Below are 16,050 nucleotides of genomic sequence, written 5' to 3'. Positions count from 1 at the left end.
ACTCAATAAGCTGCCTGCACAGAATCTAGGTTTTCGCTGCAAATTTCAAAACCACACCAAAAATTAAATTATCTATTCATGTCTTTAAGAACACTCGGACTCAACACGTCGGTAGGACGTCTCTTTGCACGCTCTGCAGAGATGACCAAGTCGATTCTGACGGTACTTGACTTCAAGAACAATGCTGCTGAATCTATGGACTCTTGTATGACTCGTTGCGATCAGGAGTTGGGCGGCCATTCCACCGTTCATTTAACCTACGACGAATCTATGAGAGCTGCGCACTTCCACGGCTACCTCAACCTTGATCTCCCCAAGAATAACCCTGAAATCACCCGTTCCGGCTACGCCATGTTCCGCACCAAGGATCAGAGAGAATCGTGGCTCACCGGAAACAGTTACTGGGATTGGTCGGAATACTCTTCGTTGGTCCTTCGTGTCCGTGGAGACCGCCGTAAATACCTCGTGAACATTCAAGCTAATACCCCGCTTGTGACCGATCTTTTCCAGCACCGACTTTTCCTTAACCGCCCTGGTGAATGGGAGACAGTGGTGATCCCATTGAACGATTTTGTCATGACTAATTGGGGAGTTATTCAAGATGGCTGTGAAATTAACAAGTCCGAGATCAAAACTGTGGGAATTGGCTTATTGGACAAGCAATACGGTCCTTACTCGTTATACATTGACTGGATCAAAGTTATGACGGGAGCCGAAGTTGAAAAGGAAACGCAAAGATCGCGCTCGGAGAGATTGTCTATCAAGGGACAAGAAAATGTGGAACAGGAAATTGGAGGATCCGCTCTTAACACCAACAGGTATGAGGATCCAAAGGACACTGTTTTCTAAGGAGATGAGACTTTACTGAAACCTTGGTATCTACAGGACTGGCTTCACCGGCCGGTGCTCTACTAATTGTTGGTCTACCGGAGTTGACTGCCCAGGTCTTCCGACCCTAAATTATTTCCCAACACATTTCGGTATGAAACCACCAATTACCTTACTCAATGGGGTATCTTTTTCGCTCCAATTTACCCATTGAGCTTACAAATTGCGCACATTATTGTCTTTCGTCCCCGCTTTATTTAGCAGAATATATGAAAATCATCTCCTCTTTGTCATCCCCACTCTTTCACATTCACTATCTTGTTCCCCACCAAGTCCGGTCGGATTTACATCTCCGCACTATTTACCCGGCCGTGCTCTGAATTGTGCCGTTCCCACGATTACCGACACCTCAAGAAAAAAATTTTCAGCGCGAAAATTCTTCATCAATTATCAAAATGGCAAGAGGCCCGTAAGTCTATTTTCGAATAGCATCGGAGTACCAACTCGGGAAACGTTACACACCGACTCGCTACCAAGCGTTTAACGGTCGCCAGCTTTTTTAAGCTTGGATGGGAGCCTTGTCGATAATTGAAGATGAATGATGTGATTTTAGAGGTGAAGTGCTGCCAAAATATTGACTATTTTCCCTTGAAAACTCACGCTAATTCATCTTCAATGCTCCATGTAACCTCCCGTAGCTCCGTAGTCGAACACAACTAACTTTTAGAAAGAAGCACCTTAAGAGATTGGCAGCTCCATCCCACTGGATGTTGGACAAATTGTCCGGTACTTATGCCCCAAGACCATCTGCTGGTCCTCACAAGTTGAGAGAATCTTTGCCTTTGGTTGTTTTCTTGAGAAACAGACTCAAGTATGCTTTGAACGGTAGAGAAGTCAAGGCTATTTTGATGCAAGAGCACGTCAAGGTTGACGGTAAGGTTAGAACCGACTCCACTTTCCCAGCTGGTTTCATGGATGTCATCACCTTGGAGGCTACCAACGAGCACTTCAGATTGGTGTACGATGTCAAGGGTAGATTTGCTGTCCATAGAATCACCGCTGAAGAGGCTTCCTACAAGTTGGGTAAGGTCAAGAAGGTTCAATTGGGTAAGAGAGGTATTCCATACGTTGTTACCCACGACGGTAGAACCATCAGATACCCTGATCCTTTGATCAGAGCCAACGACACCGTCAAGATCGACTTGGAATCCGGTAAGATATCCGACTTTATCAAGTTTGACACTGGCGCTTTGGTTATGGTTACCGGTGGTCGTAACTTGGGACGTGTTGGTGTTATCACCCACAGAGAAAAGCACGAGGGAGGTTTCGACTTGGTGCACATTAAGGACTCCTTGGAGAACACTTTCGTCACCAGATTGACCAACGTTTTCGTCATCGGTACCGAGGCTGGTAAACCATGGGTTTCGTTGCCAAAGGGTAAAGGTATCAAACTCTCTATTTCTGAGGAGAGAGACAGAAGAAGAGCTCAGCAGGGACTCTAAATCAAACACATGTAATATAGAACTAGGTATAATACACCGGTCCACGAGGTCCCTCGATGCAGGAATTCGGTATAGTTGCGAATCGACTCTTTCTCTCCGCAATATGACTTCTCGGTACAGAGTAGAGTATGCGCTCAAGACCCATCGTAGAGATGAGTTTATAGAATGGATCAAGGCGCTCTTGGCGGTTCCGTTTGTTTTGCACTCAGATGTTGAAAATTACAGGGAATTTATTACTGGAGACGAGGACCACGATATTGAAAGAGAACTAGAACAAGATCGAAAAATCGCTTTGGAGTGCCGCAAGAGGTACCTGGAGATATTTCAGGACGTGGAAAGGCTAATAGACCACACTATTGCCGTGGATAAGTTGAATCTACCGCATAGAAGTGAAAGTCGGTTGCGCAAGTTGGTTCCCAGTCTCGGCAAGTTTTTCACGCCATTGCCGTTGGTAGAAGCTTTTCACATAGAAGATGACAGACGAAGGATCTCTCAGCGCCGATTGGTTAGTCCGCTGTTCAATGATGTGAGAATGATTCTTAATAGTGCCCAGGTACTTGCGCTCACTAAATTGTACCAAAAAGACGAATCACGATTAAAGTTGGTGACATTTGATGGAGATGTAACGTTGTATGAGGACGGTCAATCACTCTTGCAAGATGCTCCTGTTGTTTCCCGGCTTGTAAAACTCTTATCGTTGGGACTTTTTGTAGGAGTTGTTACAGCTGCTGGGTATCCTGGTGAACTGGGTGCCCAGCACTACTACTCCAGATTAGCCGGTTTGATTGACCGAATTACCTTGGATGATTCGTTGACGATGGACCAGAGGGAAAACTTGTTGGTTATGGGAGGAGAATCCAATTATCTTTTCCGGTATAGCAACGAGAAAAAGAACCTTAGCTTAGTGCCTTCCGATCAATGGCTACTTCCCAATATGATCAAGTGGGACATTAACAAAATCGAGCATATCATGGCTAGCACCGAGCACCACATGAAACACCTTCGACTCAAATTCAATATTCAAGACAAAACCACCATCATTCGTAAGGAAAGGTCGGTGGGAATTATTCCGAATCCAGGTGAAAAAATTCTCCGTGAACATTTGGAAGAGTTAGTTATCAGCTGTTCTGATCGTGTAGCTGAAGTCTTGTCTACACTTTACAACGAGCCACGCCGCCGGAGTGTGGTTGGTTCTCAATCCAATACCACAGCTGCCAGCGTAGGATATTCCGAAAACGAGATCAAGGTTTGTGCTTTCAACGGTGGGTCCGATGTGTGGGTGGATATTGGCGATAAGAGTTTGGGAGTGGAATCTCTTCAAGTTTACTTGTGTAAAGATGTCAAACACCATAAAATATGTCCGATCCAAAAAAGCGAATCGCTTCACATTGGCGACCAATTTGCCAGTCTTGGTGCTAACGACTTTAAAGCCCGTCTCAGTGCATGCACAGTGTGGATAGCCAATCCAAGAGAAACCGTGGAGATTCTCGATGATTTAATTGGTGGATTTACGGAAAATGAGATAACAAAGTTATCTTAGATTGTCACTGGTGGAAACTAGTGTAAGGTATCAAGTAAATGTCAGATTCTTGGATGCACGGAAAGTCAATTGACTTCCAAAAAGATGACTTTGTTCCATATCTGATAACCGGGCCCATTAGCTCATCTTCAATATACCAAAAACATTGAATAATCAATACAAAACATTATCTAGTCCCATCTGCAACTCAATAACTATTCACAGATTTGATTTTATAATTTCAATCTTGATTTTATAATTTCAAATTGTGATTTTGCAACTTTATAGCATACCTTCTTCCTGCACTCTGCTGCACTATCGTGCACGCGGGTCGTGCTGCCACCACCATCATTATCTTATCGCATCCCGATTACAACTTGTTACGTTCTAATGGGATTATTTAGTTTGTTAAAGTAAGTTTCCCTTTGCTAGTTGCTTCTATTTCATTATCCTAACCCAGCATACTTGTGTCGGTCATATATCCGGCTTATTTAACTGGTCGAACCATCGATGAATCTCTTAAAGTATCTCATCGAGTGAAAGGATCCACCATCAATCTTGGCAGTTTTTCGGTTCCCGTGACATTGTTGGGGCTAGGAGACAAGCCAAGGATCCCACCTGCGATATCTGATGAACAAAGTATGCAAATTCTTTCGTTGACGTTACATAAATTGGCGGCTTACTGGACGGTTCAAGGATGTGTAAGTGTGGTGGAAACCGTCTTGTATGTTCCGTCAGTGTTACCATTCTATTCTGTGATTCGTTTTGGGCTATCGTTGTGGCTTGTTTTTCCATTGGTTTCCGGAACAACCGTTTCCAAGACCTGGGATATAGAGGATGAATGGAAACAATTTTGTCGCTCAGGAGCAGGAATGGTGTTCACTCGCTTTTTGCTGCCCTTGGTAAGTCATGATCCGCTCAATGGCGAATCCCCAGTTGACATCATAATGCAATACTTGCGGAAAGCATTGTCTCTTGTTGAAAGTCCTGATAACCAGCAATGGTTCAAGCGAGTGGTAGGTTCATACGCAGCTAGCTCTGCTGAACCGGAAGCCAAAGAAGTGCCCAAGACTGACGATGACGACGATTATGACGTAGTTGACAAGCCTCTGCCGGCAGAGGTTGATGGAGTTACTCAGAGAAAGCCCGAGAAGAAGGGTTGGCTTTGGTGATTGTTATGTATGAATAAAGAGATTAACAACACTATGAAACTATATGTTTTGGACTATTTACATGTTCATAACCCCAAGTGCAGCATTACCATCTCTTTTTCAGCATTTACATCGTCACGAGCCTCCACTGGTTTTCTGGCCCGACGAGGGATAAATTGATCTACGAGAACCGGTTTGTTGTAGAGACCATCAAACGCATCGGAAGGCTTCAATTTGTCGGAACCAGTGGCCGTCTTTTGTTCTAATGCCATGAGCTGGTTATCGAACGTCTTGCTCGCATTTTCCACGACCGACTGTGGGAGTTCAGGCCATATAAAAGGTTCTTCCATATCAATGGTCATCTTCTTGTACTGGGGTCCTCTGTACCTGGCATGATCGTCAGGACCTCTTTGGAACTTGGCATGGAGCAATTGGACCGTAACATTGAGTGCCCTTAAGCCATATACATGCCACAAATAATCTCTCAAATCCATCTTATTGAAGTTTCGGGGGACCAAGAACTTGGCCTGGTACGGTGTATGCTTGGCGTTGGGTCTCAATAAACAAATCCTGCCTTTGGGGAAATATATTTTCTTTTCACCAACTCGGAAATGTGGAAGTCCTAATGCCACTTCTTCTTGATACTTTTCGTAGTTTCTTCTCCCGATTTTATCATTGATGTATCTGTACTTGATGGGAACGGGTTTTCCCGCCTTCAAGTATCGCCGCTTGATCTCGGTATTGGGGAATAAGGTTTCTTTCACCGACTGTGAAATCAACGGCTCTCTGACTTTTCTGAACCCAAAGCGAGGTTTCTCGAGTTCTACATCATTAATATTGACTTTAGGGTACCGCCTGAAGTTCTCTCTGTGGTGTATAAACCGTCTACCCGTGGCAGAGGCCGTAGACACAAGCAGGGAAAGGAACTTCATGTTGAATCGAAATGAAAAATTTCGTGAGAATATCGTTGGGTGTGCACATAAGGCTGAGACTAGTATGGCTAAACAAGAATTATGATCGTTCAATCCTTTTAGAGGTCTAATAGTATTAGCGTGTACTCTTAAGCCGTAGAGGCAGCTGGGGCAGCTGGAGGCATCTAACTCAAAATATTATAGCTATTCTGAGTTTTGGGTGATTTTACTATTCTATGACGAAAGCATATTTTCAGTCCAAACTTCAAATAACCATCTCCAATGAGTATGTTCCCTCTACACAAACAAGTTCCATTAAGCTCTCTCTACCTCTACAAACTCCTTCCATCATTTTTCTCCATATTGTCCTCTTGCTTATCTGCAGTCCGTGTCGTGCCGACACCGCCATATTTTTCATCATCAACCAACATTATTTATTCCACCATCATGTCCGATCAGGCCAGCGATCCTTATATGTATGATGACGACTCGCTGAGCATCACCCCAGAGGACTGTTGGACTGTGATCTCTTCGTTTTTTCAGGAAAAAGGTTTGGTTTCCCAACAACTCGATTCTTTTGATGAATTCATCGAGTCAACAATTCAGGAATTGGTGTGGGAAGATTCCCGTTTGATCTTGGACCAGCCTGCGCAGCATACATCGGAGGAGGACCACGAAAACCGGCGTTATGAAATCACATTTGGCAAAATTTACATCTCCAAACCCACCCAGACCGAAGGCGATGGTACCACTCATCCAATGTTTCCTCAGGAGGCGAGGTTAAGAAACTTGACTTATTCGTCTCCATTGTATGTGGATATGACGAAGCGAGTGTTGAAGTCCGATGACAACGCTGGAAATGAACATGAGCTTGAATGGATTGAAGAGGAAATCAAGGACGAAGAACCGCTGACTAAAGTGTATTTGGGTAAGGTTCCCATAATGTTGCGGTCCAAATTTTGTATGCTTCGTGATTTGGGAGAGCATGAGTTCTACGAGTTGAAGGAATGTCCCTATGATATGGGTGGATACTTTGTCATCAATGGTTCTGAAAAAGTGTTGATTGCTCAAGAGAGAAGTGCAGCCAATATTGTCCAGGTTTTCAAGAAGGCGGCACCTTCTCCTATTTCTCACGTTGCGGAAATCCGCTCGGCTCTCGAACGTGGTTCCAGATTGATTTCGTCGATGCAAATTAAGCTTTATGGCCGTGAAGAAAAGAGCACATCGAACCGTACAATTAAGGCAACTTTACCATATATCAAGGAGGATATCCCCATAGTGATAGTATTCAGAGCATTGGGTATTGTGCCTGATGGTGACATTCTCGAGCACATTTGTTACGATGCAAATGACTGGCAGATGTTGGAGATGTTAAAGCCTTGTGTAGAGGAAGGTTTCGTGATTCAAGAACGTGAAGTCGCTCTCGATTTCATTGGAAGAAGAGGTGCTTTGGGTATCAAGAGGGAAAAACGTATTCAGTACGCAAAGGATATTTTGCAAAAAGAATTGTTGCCCAATATTACTCAAGATGAAGGATTTGAAACTAGAAAGGCATTCTTTTTGGGATACATGGTAAACAGACTTCTTCTTTGTGCGTTGGAACGTAAGGAACCCGATGACAGAGATCACTTTGGTAAAAAGAGATTGGACTTGGCTGGACCATTGTTGGCTAGTTTGTTCAGAATTCTTTTCAAGAAACTCACAAAAGATATCTACAATTACATGCAGCGTTGTGTTGAAAACGACAAGGTATTTAATTTGACTCTAGCAGTCAAGTCACAAACTATAACCGATGGTTTAAGGTACTCTTTGGCTACTGGTAACTGGGGAGAACAAAAGAAAGCGATGAGTTCCCGTGCGGGTGTGTCTCAAGTGTTGAACAGATACACTTATTCGTCCACGTTATCGCACTTGCGTAGAACCAATACTCCTATTGGTCGTGACGGTAAGATTGCCAAGCCTAGACAGCTTCATAATACTCATTGGGGTCTTGTTTGCCCAGCTGAAACTCCTGAAGGTCAAGCGTGTGGATTGGTCAAGAATTTGTCCTTGATGTCTTGTATATCCGTTGGTACACCTTCCGAGCCAATCTTATATTTCCTTGAGGAATGGGGTATGGAACCTTTGGAGGACTATGTTCCTTCCAATTCCCCAGACTCTACTCGTGTGTTTGTGAACGGTGTGTGGGTAGGAACCCATCGTGAACCCGCACACTTGGTAGACACTATGAGGAGCTTGAGAAGAAGAGGTGATATTTCGCCAGAAGTTTCTATTATCAGAGATATTCGTGAAAAAGAATTTAAGATTTTCACGGATGCCGGTCGTGTTTACAGACCACTTTTCATCGTCGATGATGATCCCGAATCTGAAACCAAAGGTGAGTTGAAGTTGCAAAAAGAACATATTCACAAATTACTCAATGCCGAGTACAGCGAAGAATATGCCACCAATGAGTTTGGCGAAGAAGAAGGTCCATATGGATGGTCTTCTTTGGTCAACGATGGAGTGGTGGAATACGTGGATGCGGAAGAAGAAGAGACTATTATGATTGCCATGACCCCTGAAGATTTGGAGGCAAGTAAGAGCTCTCTTACTGCAACTCAGCAAAAATCATTGCAGTTGGAAGAGCAAGAACTTGACCCCGCCAAGCGTATCAAGCCAACGAACAGCAGTACGACGAGTACATTCACCCATTGTGAAATTCATCCTTCTATGATTCTTGGAGTTGCAGCATCCATTATTCCTTTCCCAGACCATAACCAATCCCCTCGTAATACCTATCAATCGGCTATGGGTAAGCAAGCCATGGGTGTGTTCTTGACTAATTATTCCGTGAGAATGGATACCATGGCCAATATTTTATATTACCCCCAGAAGCCTTTGGCCACAACAAGAGCTATGGAGCATTTGAAATTCCGTGAATTGCCTGCCGGTCAGAATGCTATTGTTGCTATCGCATGTTATTCTGGTTACAACCAAGAAGATTCTATGATTATGAACCAGTCTTCGATTGACCGAGGATTGTTCAGATCTTTGTTCTTCAGAACTTACATGGATCTTGAAAAGAGACAAGGTATGAAGGCCCTTGAGACTTTTGAAAAGCCACTGAGGTCAGATACTTTGAGGTTGAAGCACGGAACTTATGAAAAGTTGGACGACGACGGATTAATTGCTCCAGGTATCAGAGTGAGCGGAGAAGATATTATAATTGGAAAGACTACTCCCATCCCTCCAGATACTGAAGAATTGGGTCAAAGAACTCAATACCATACCAAGAGAGATGCCTCCACACCTTTAAGAAGTACTGAATCTGGTATTGTCGATCAAGTGTTGTTAACCACCAATGGTGACGGAGCCAAGTTTGTCAAGGTTAGAATGAGAACCACAAAGGTGCCTCAGATTGGTGACAAGTTTGCATCTAGACATGGACAAAAGGGTACAGTGGGTGTAACTTACCGTCATGAAGATATGCCTTTCACAAGTCAAGGTATCGTCCCTGATCTTATTATTAATCCCCATGCTATTCCATCTCGAATGACAGTTGCACATTTAATCGAATGTTTGTTGTCAAAGGTTTCTTCGTTGTCTGGTTTGGAGGGAGATGCTTCACCGTTTACTGATGTCACTGCCGAGGCGGTTTCCAAACTTTTGCGTGAACATGGCTACCAATCCAGAGGATTCGAAGTTATGTACCATGGACACACAGGAAAGAAGTTGATGGCACAAGTCTTCTTTGGTCCAACGTATTATCAGAGATTGAGACATATGGTGGATGATAAGATTCATGCTAGAGCAAGAGGACCAGTTCAAGTATTGACCAGACAGCCAGTGGAAGGTCGGTCTAGAGATGGTGGTTTGAGATTCGGAGAGATGGAAAGAGATTGTATGATTGCCCATGGAGCAGCCGGATTTTTGAAGGAGAGATTGATGGAGGCCTCAGATGCGTTTAGAGTGCATGTTTGTGGGGTGTGTGGATTGATGAGTGTGATTGCAAACTTGAAGAAGAACCAATTCGAGTGTCGGTCATGTAAGAACAAGACTAACATCTACCAGATCCATATTCCTTATGCAGCCAAGCTTTTGTTCCAAGAGTTGATGGCAATGAACATTTCGCCGAGGTTATACACCGAGAGAAGTGGAGTTAGTGTGAGAACATAAAATAATAAACTGTACATTATGAATACTGTAAGTTGATTTTGTGATTAAAAGAGAGAGAAACTAGGTTTCAGCATCTGATTTGAGAAGTAGAATGGGGTCTAAATTATTGTACATTGACAAATTTGTAACTATGAAATTCTGCATTTCTGTCAAATTCTTCAATTCTGCAATTCTTCAACATTGCGAATTCTCTACAAACCCTCAACTTCAACTCTAAATCTTATCCTCTTCAACTACATACACTATAGGACATTATATACAAGCTAATTCTCCAAATACTTCTTCCGCATCTCAGCCAACTTTGCTTCTCTACGATTCAAGTCGGCCAACTTCTTCTTCATCTCAGGAACCTCATCGGCATATGCAATCAAATTATCCTTGTATGGGTGTTCGTCTCCATCAAAGAGCTTGAGGCGGTCCATTCTAATGAGTCGTAACTTATTCTTAGGTATCATATTCTTTACAGCTCGTCTTACGATTTCACTGTAGCCTTTATTCGCGATCATCCTCTCCATTGGCACCAATTTCAACGATCCCGGCCTCGTATTGTGCGACCAGTATAATTTGTCTTGCATTTTGCGTCCACTAACCTTTAAATGGGCACAATTAGTCACCACAACGTAATCTCCATGGTCCCGATTGGGTGAAAATGTCGGTTTGTGTTTGCCTTGTAGAGTGATGGCAATGCTCAGCGCCAAGCGTCCGAGAGTTCTGGGATCTGCAGCCATGTCTACGTGGTGCCATACCCTCGTGAGAGCCGCAACCGAGTTTCCGAGCCGCTGTGACATGACGTATAAATGAACCTTCGAGCACAAAGGTTTTTTTCTGGTGAGATTTCGAGGTGCGCGATCCTGCACTTGGGGCACCAGGAAAGAATGTCGCGCGATTCGACTTTTCAACATCCAGTTTAGCCTTCACCGGTCGTTTCTAGGATCTCGAAATTTACTAATAATACACAGCCATCCGGCCTCGTATACCTCGAGAAACCTTGGCAGAGTACGAAACCGGCATTGACAAGTCGCCATGTTTTTCTTAAAAGACTTGTCGCTCAACTTGACGTTGCACCCGTCGTATTTTGGTCCTCAAATGGACCTGTATTTACGGTCCAAACTCCTCAGTGACGTCGAAGGAACTTGTACTGGGCAGTTTGGTTACATAGTTTGCGTTTTGGATTGCATGAACATCGATGTGGGCAAGGGAAAAATCATACCAGGAAGTGGAATGGCTGAGTTTGAAGTTAAATATCGCGCCGTGGTATGGAAACCGTTTAAAGGAGAGGTTGTAGATGCTGTGGTGACCACAGTCAACAAAATGGGGTTTTTTGCCGATGTTGGCCCACTTTCGGTGTTTGTAAGTACCCATTTGATTCCTTCCGATATGAAATTCAATCCATCAGCAAACCCACCAGCATACGTCAGTCCCGATGAAAATATCGAAAAGGGGTCTAGAGTAAGACTCAAGATTGTGGGTACGAGAATGGACGTGAATGAGATATATGCGATAGGAAGTATAAAGGAAGATTACTTGGGTCCTACGCCGGTTTAAAATTAAGTTCCCTACTGTATTATATACGTACATTGAATAATGATATTCTAGCATTATTTTGGCTTTATTTGGTTGGAGAAGGCGATCTCTCTTCACTGTGGAGCCGTTTATTCCATGTACGCTCTACCGGCGGTTGGTTCAGCTGAGGAGTCTGAAGGGTAAAGTCCTCAATCTGACCATTTAGCGGTGATAAATTTGTTCCGATGGGGCTCTGTCCATTTATGGTTTTGGTCTTCTTTGGTAGAGGTCGTGAATCCTCTCGGCTAGCGGCGAGAAGATCGAATGCTGAACGAGAATATGTCAAGCCTGGTTTCTGATACTGTGGAGTTTCTGGAACAGAATCAGAGGTAGCTACCACCTCTGTCGGCCTCGAAGTTCCATTAGTTTCAATGTTCTGTCTCAAATTATTCTGAAAATTGGCCCTCAATTGTTCATGCCTTTCCTGTAGATCTTTGCGATTCGAAACCTGCTCTTGTCGGGTATTCATTGCTCGCTTTATCCGAAACATACTCGTCAGGTTTTGCTCTACAGTCCTAACATCCAGGTGTTCTTGAGTGTGCGGAGTGGATGGTTCAAAGGAGAAAGTGGATAAACCTGGTAAAGTACCGGTAGCAGAATTTGCTCTTAAAGGAGGAAGTGGTGCTTTTGATAGCGAGGGACTTTGCTGGGAAACTTGTGTGGTCTGTCCGTTCAGTTTTGGCAACAGTTCAGGCATTGATCTGATTGTCTGTTGAGTCGAAGAGGCATTTTGCTGGTTTCCATATGGAAGTGGGAAGGTGTTTATAGCTGGCAACGGCTTCTGTACTGGAACTGTGTTGGATGTTCTTTCTCCATTCACAAAATTATGTAAAGACAGAGAAGACTGCAATCTTGCAATGTCCAGATTTTGCAAATGGGAAGCTGGGTTTTGAACTAGGGGAGCTTGGTTATGCGACTGAGTAAGATTTTTTTGCGGTTGAGAAGAGTTTTGGGTCTGCAATTGAGTATTCTGGCTTGGTGATTGAGGATCATTCCTTTGAAAGTGAGAAGTGTTCTGGGTCTGAACACTCAGGCCTGGCAATCGAGGAGCAATTCTTTGAACTTGAGAAGTGTTCTGGGTAATCTGCGTAGCACTGCGGTTTTGAGTGATATTCTGACCTTGTACTTGAGGGTTCTGCGTCTGCAAGGGGGAATTGTGACTTTGAAACTGAGGATTCGGCACAAAAGTAACATTTCTATTTTGCACTTGAGTGTGTGGATTTTGCAATTGAGGACTCTGCAATGTCGTGTTTTGACTTTGGAACTCAGGATTCTGGGTCTGCACATGAGTAACATTCCTATTTTGCAGTTGAGTATTTTGGTTTTGCAAATTAGGACTCTGGTTCTGCAGTCTCATATTTTGACTTTGGAGCTGAGGACCTTGGTTCTGCAACCTAACATTTTGACTTTGGAGCTGGGAGTTCTGGATCTGGACTTGCGCAACATTCCTATCTTGCACAGGAGTAAAATTTTGGTTTTGCAATTGACTAGCATTTTGGTGTAGCATTTGAGGACTCTGGGTCTGCAATTGAGGACTCAGGTTCTGTAACCTAACATTTTGATTTTGGAGCTGAGGATTCTGGGTCTGGACTTGGACATCATTCCTATCTTGCACAGGAGTAAAATTTTGGTTTTGCAATTGACTAGCATTTTGGTGTAGCATTTGAGGACTCTGGGTCTGCAATTGAGGACTCAGGTTCTGTAACCTAACATTTTGATTTTGGAGCTGAGGATTCTGGGTCTGGACTTGGACATCATTCCTACCTTGCACCGCGACAGCATTTTGCTTTTGCAGTTGACTAGCATGTTGGTGTTGCATTTGAAGACTCAAAGTCTGCAGATGAATATGGTTTTGCAATTGAGGATTCTGACCTAGCACTTGAGGATTCTGGGTCTGCACTTGAGTAGCATTCTGCACTGGTAATTGAGAATTCTGGGTCTGCACTTGTTGATTATGAACGGGTAATTGAGGACCCTGGGTCTGCACTCGTTGATCATGAACTGGTAATTGAGGACTCTGGTTCTGCAGTCGTGGATTTTGAGCTGGGAATTGAGGACTTTGGGTCTGCACTTGTGGATTCAGAACTGGTGAATGATGATTCTGGTTCCGTACTTGGGTATTCTGATTTTGCAACTGAGGACTCGTTTGAACTGGTAATTGAGGACTCTGGCTCTGCCCATGAGTAGTCTTTTGATTCTGCAATTGAGGACTTCGGGTCTGCACTACTTGATTATGAACTGGTAAGTGAGGGTTTTGGTTCCGAACTTGAGCATTTTGATTTTGCAATTCAGGTCTCTGGGTCTGCAGTTGTGGATTTAAAACTGGTAATTGTGAGTTTTGGTTCCGAACGTGAAAGTCTTGATTTTGCAATCGAGGACTCTGGCTCTGCCCTTGAGTAGCATTCTGATCTGGTAATTGAGAACCCTGCACTCGCCGATTATAAACTGGTAATTGAGGACTTTGAGTCTGCACTCGTTGATTTTGATTCTGCAATTGAGGACTTCGGGTCTGCACTTGAGTACTTTGATTTTGCAATTGAGTACTCTGCTGTCGTTGAGTACCTTGGTTTTGTGCTTGAGAAGCTTCCAGTTGGGTAGGTTGCGCATTCTGGATCAGCAACTGAGTATTCTGCAAATGAGAAGAATTTGGATTCCGAGACGAATCCTGTCTCTGTAGAGAGGGAGTCTGGTTCTGTAGCGAAGTCTGATTCCGAGGGTCACTGTTCTCTCGTTGAACATCCAGCGGTTTGGAAGCACCCTCGTTCTGGAACTGAACATTGTTCTGAGCAGCTTCTCGGTTTGAATTGACTTGCACTTGACTCTTGTCAGTTATTGGATTCAAAGCCGTGGGAGTCAGCGATGTAGTGTTCCGGTTCCATTCGGCAGTGAACTGCTCTCTTGTCTGTGGATGAGAAACGGTAGCCGAGTCCAGCTCAGGCAGAGGGATATCTATCGTTTCTACTAAAGGTCGTGGTGGAGGATGTGGAGTTTCGTCCTCGCTTTCACTGTCGATTGATACAATTTCAATAACTTCTTCAGTGGCAGATTTAGGTTTTGGTGACGGAGACGAAGACTCATCATCCATTGAGGATTCGACATTGGCCAGCCACGAGCCGTCAGGATTCAAAGTGACCGACTCAACTTCGTCATTAACCTTCAGTAGGATCTCTAGATAGTAATCTGATATGGCGAGCTCTTCCAACTCAACTCCTCTTGAACAAATGGGGCATGTCCAAGTTGGGATTTGTTCCTGGAGTTGCAAGAATGATAGACAGTCAAAGCATTGTATGTGCTGACAGTAGATTGACTTTGCTGGAAACTTCATGCGGGAATAGGTCAATGGACATTTTAGAGATAATGATGAGGTAGCCACCTCTAGGTCGTCATCACCATGAGTGTATTCCTCTTTGATTTTGTCAATTGTAGACAGCAAGTGAATATGCTGACCACGAAAGATTTCGTCAGCAACTTCTTGACTCGACCGGGTTTCTGCGATGAAGCAATAAAGAAGATAATATTGTTTGGTTCCAGCGTAAACCATCTCGATCTTATTTAAGGCAGGTGTGCGGCTGATGAACTTGGTGATATTAGCTGGACGAGCGGTTCCTGGTTTGCCTTTGATCCCCTTGACATTTTCCCTTAGTTGTGCTCCATTCACATATATCTCTTGAGGAATAGGCCATTCAATATCCGCCGAATGAGTTACTGGATCATCAAGCTTGAATGCTCCGCAAAGTAAAAAAACTTGCATTTTGCCAGGTTTCGAGCGGAAAATTCGATTATCCTCATCACTCAAAACAAAGTTTAAGCGGCACATCATGCGTCCTTGTGAGGGAAATACTCTTTGGGGTGATCCCAGAATAAGCTGCTTCAAAGTGTAAAATGGAGATGGCTTAAAGTAGATGGCATTATCAATACATGCAATGGAGGCATCTGAGCTCTTCGTCCGCGGCATCTGGGGAACAGGGGCCATATTTGACAATGATTCCGAGTCTGGACGGGCGGAAATGTTTCGAGTATCTTGTTGAAGTTGAGCCAACAAATTGGCATTAGGACCCCCAAACCGAATGGCATTATATAGCGACGTGTAACTCGGGATGGACTCATGTAATAGTATTTTCTTGATTATTACCCCTATAACAAGAAGTTTTATCTTGTCATCGTAGCGAACTCCGTTTTCAATGTGTTCTTCAATGCGTTCTATCAAGTCAGCTTTCTTGCCTGCGATTCTTAAAAGCATGGTTCGGGCAAGATCTTTGAGTTGCGAGAGCTTGAACTTTCTTATTCGTTTCTTCATGTCCTCGATATCCTCTCCTGATATCAGGAAATCAGGAGGGACGCTCATAGTGTGATAGTGAGTTGGTTTGATGCGCGAAATGAAAAATTATGGGTGCAAAAGAGTGCGAGCGGTGCGAAGC

The 16,050-nt window shown here is 43.8% G+C and overlaps 9 protein-coding genes across 9 annotated transcripts; 6 read left to right on the top strand and 3 right to left on the bottom strand. All coding sequences in view use genetic code 12, as the record gives it.

Moving 5' to 3' along the window:
• Positions 1 to 78: 78 nt before the first annotated feature.
• Positions 79 to 849, top strand: PGUG_02838 (uncharacterized protein; the record flags this gene model as incomplete). Its single annotated transcript, XM_001485059.1, has 1 exon — positions 79 to 849. The coding sequence occupies one exon, from the start codon at positions 79 to 81 to the stop codon at positions 847 to 849; it is 771 nt and encodes a 256-aa protein (XP_001485109.2).
• Positions 850 to 1,595: 746 nt separating this feature from the next.
• Positions 1,596 to 2,330, top strand: RPS42 (40S ribosomal protein eS4; the record flags this gene model as incomplete). The annotated part of the gene is made up of 1 exon (XM_001485058.1): positions 1,596 to 2,330. The coding sequence occupies one exon, from the start codon at positions 1,596 to 1,598 to the stop codon at positions 2,328 to 2,330; it is 735 nt and encodes a 244-aa protein (XP_001485108.1).
• A 103-nt stretch (positions 2,331 to 2,433) lies between these two features.
• ISN1 (IMP 5'-nucleotidase) lies at positions 2,434 to 3,870 on the top strand (the record flags this gene model as incomplete). Its single annotated transcript, XM_001485057.1, has 1 exon — positions 2,434 to 3,870. The coding sequence occupies one exon, from the start codon at positions 2,434 to 2,436 to the stop codon at positions 3,868 to 3,870; it is 1,437 nt and encodes a 478-aa protein (XP_001485107.2).
• Positions 3,871 to 4,490: 620 nt separating this feature from the next.
• PGUG_02835 (uncharacterized protein) lies at positions 4,491 to 5,021 on the top strand (the record flags this gene model as incomplete). The annotated part of the gene is made up of 1 exon (XM_001485056.1): positions 4,491 to 5,021. One exon carries the CDS (start codon positions 4,491 to 4,493, stop codon positions 5,019 to 5,021), a length of 531 nt encoding a protein of 176 aa, XP_001485106.2.
• Positions 5,022 to 5,086: 65 nt separating this feature from the next.
• On the bottom strand, positions 5,087 to 5,932 carry MRP20 (mitochondrial 54S ribosomal protein uL23m; the record flags this gene model as incomplete). Its single annotated transcript, XM_001485055.1, has 1 exon — positions 5,087 to 5,932. One exon carries the CDS (start codon positions 5,930 to 5,932, stop codon positions 5,087 to 5,089), a length of 846 nt encoding a protein of 281 aa, XP_001485105.2.
• A 261-nt stretch (positions 5,933 to 6,193) lies between these two features.
• Positions 6,194 to 10,069, top strand: PGUG_02833 (DNA-directed RNA polymerase II subunit RPB2; the record flags this gene model as incomplete). Its single annotated transcript, XM_001485054.1, has 1 exon — positions 6,194 to 10,069. One exon carries the CDS (start codon positions 6,194 to 6,196, stop codon positions 10,067 to 10,069), a length of 3,876 nt encoding a protein of 1,291 aa, XP_001485104.2.
• Positions 10,070 to 10,332: 263 nt separating this feature from the next.
• On the bottom strand, positions 10,333 to 10,971 carry PGUG_02832 (mitochondrial 54S ribosomal uL13m domain-containing protein; the record flags this gene model as incomplete). The annotated part of the gene is made up of 1 exon (XM_001485053.1): positions 10,333 to 10,971. The coding sequence occupies one exon, from the start codon at positions 10,969 to 10,971 to the stop codon at positions 10,333 to 10,335; it is 639 nt and encodes a 212-aa protein (XP_001485103.2).
• A 121-nt stretch (positions 10,972 to 11,092) lies between these two features.
• RPB7 (DNA-directed RNA polymerase II subunit) lies at positions 11,093 to 11,614 on the top strand (the record flags this gene model as incomplete). The annotated part of the gene is made up of 1 exon (XM_001485052.1): positions 11,093 to 11,614. One exon carries the CDS (start codon positions 11,093 to 11,095, stop codon positions 11,612 to 11,614), a length of 522 nt encoding a protein of 173 aa, XP_001485102.2.
• A 64-nt stretch (positions 11,615 to 11,678) lies between these two features.
• On the bottom strand, positions 11,679 to 15,977 carry SIZ1 (SUMO ligase; the record flags this gene model as incomplete). Its single annotated transcript, XM_001485051.1, has 1 exon — positions 11,679 to 15,977. The coding sequence occupies one exon, from the start codon at positions 15,975 to 15,977 to the stop codon at positions 11,679 to 11,681; it is 4,299 nt and encodes a 1,432-aa protein (XP_001485101.2).
• Positions 15,978 to 16,050: the final 73 nt, after the last annotated feature.

Source organism: Meyerozyma guilliermondii, genomic scaffold (assembly GCF_000149425.1).
Source record: "Meyerozyma guilliermondii ATCC 6260 scaffold_3 genomic scaffold, whole genome shotgun sequence".
In the NCBI taxonomy this organism is placed as follows: domain Eukaryota; kingdom Fungi; phylum Ascomycota; class Pichiomycetes; order Serinales; family Debaryomycetaceae; genus Meyerozyma; species Meyerozyma guilliermondii.
Note: the sequence above shows the minus strand (reverse complement) of the source record. Positions and strands in the feature narration are given on the sequence as shown.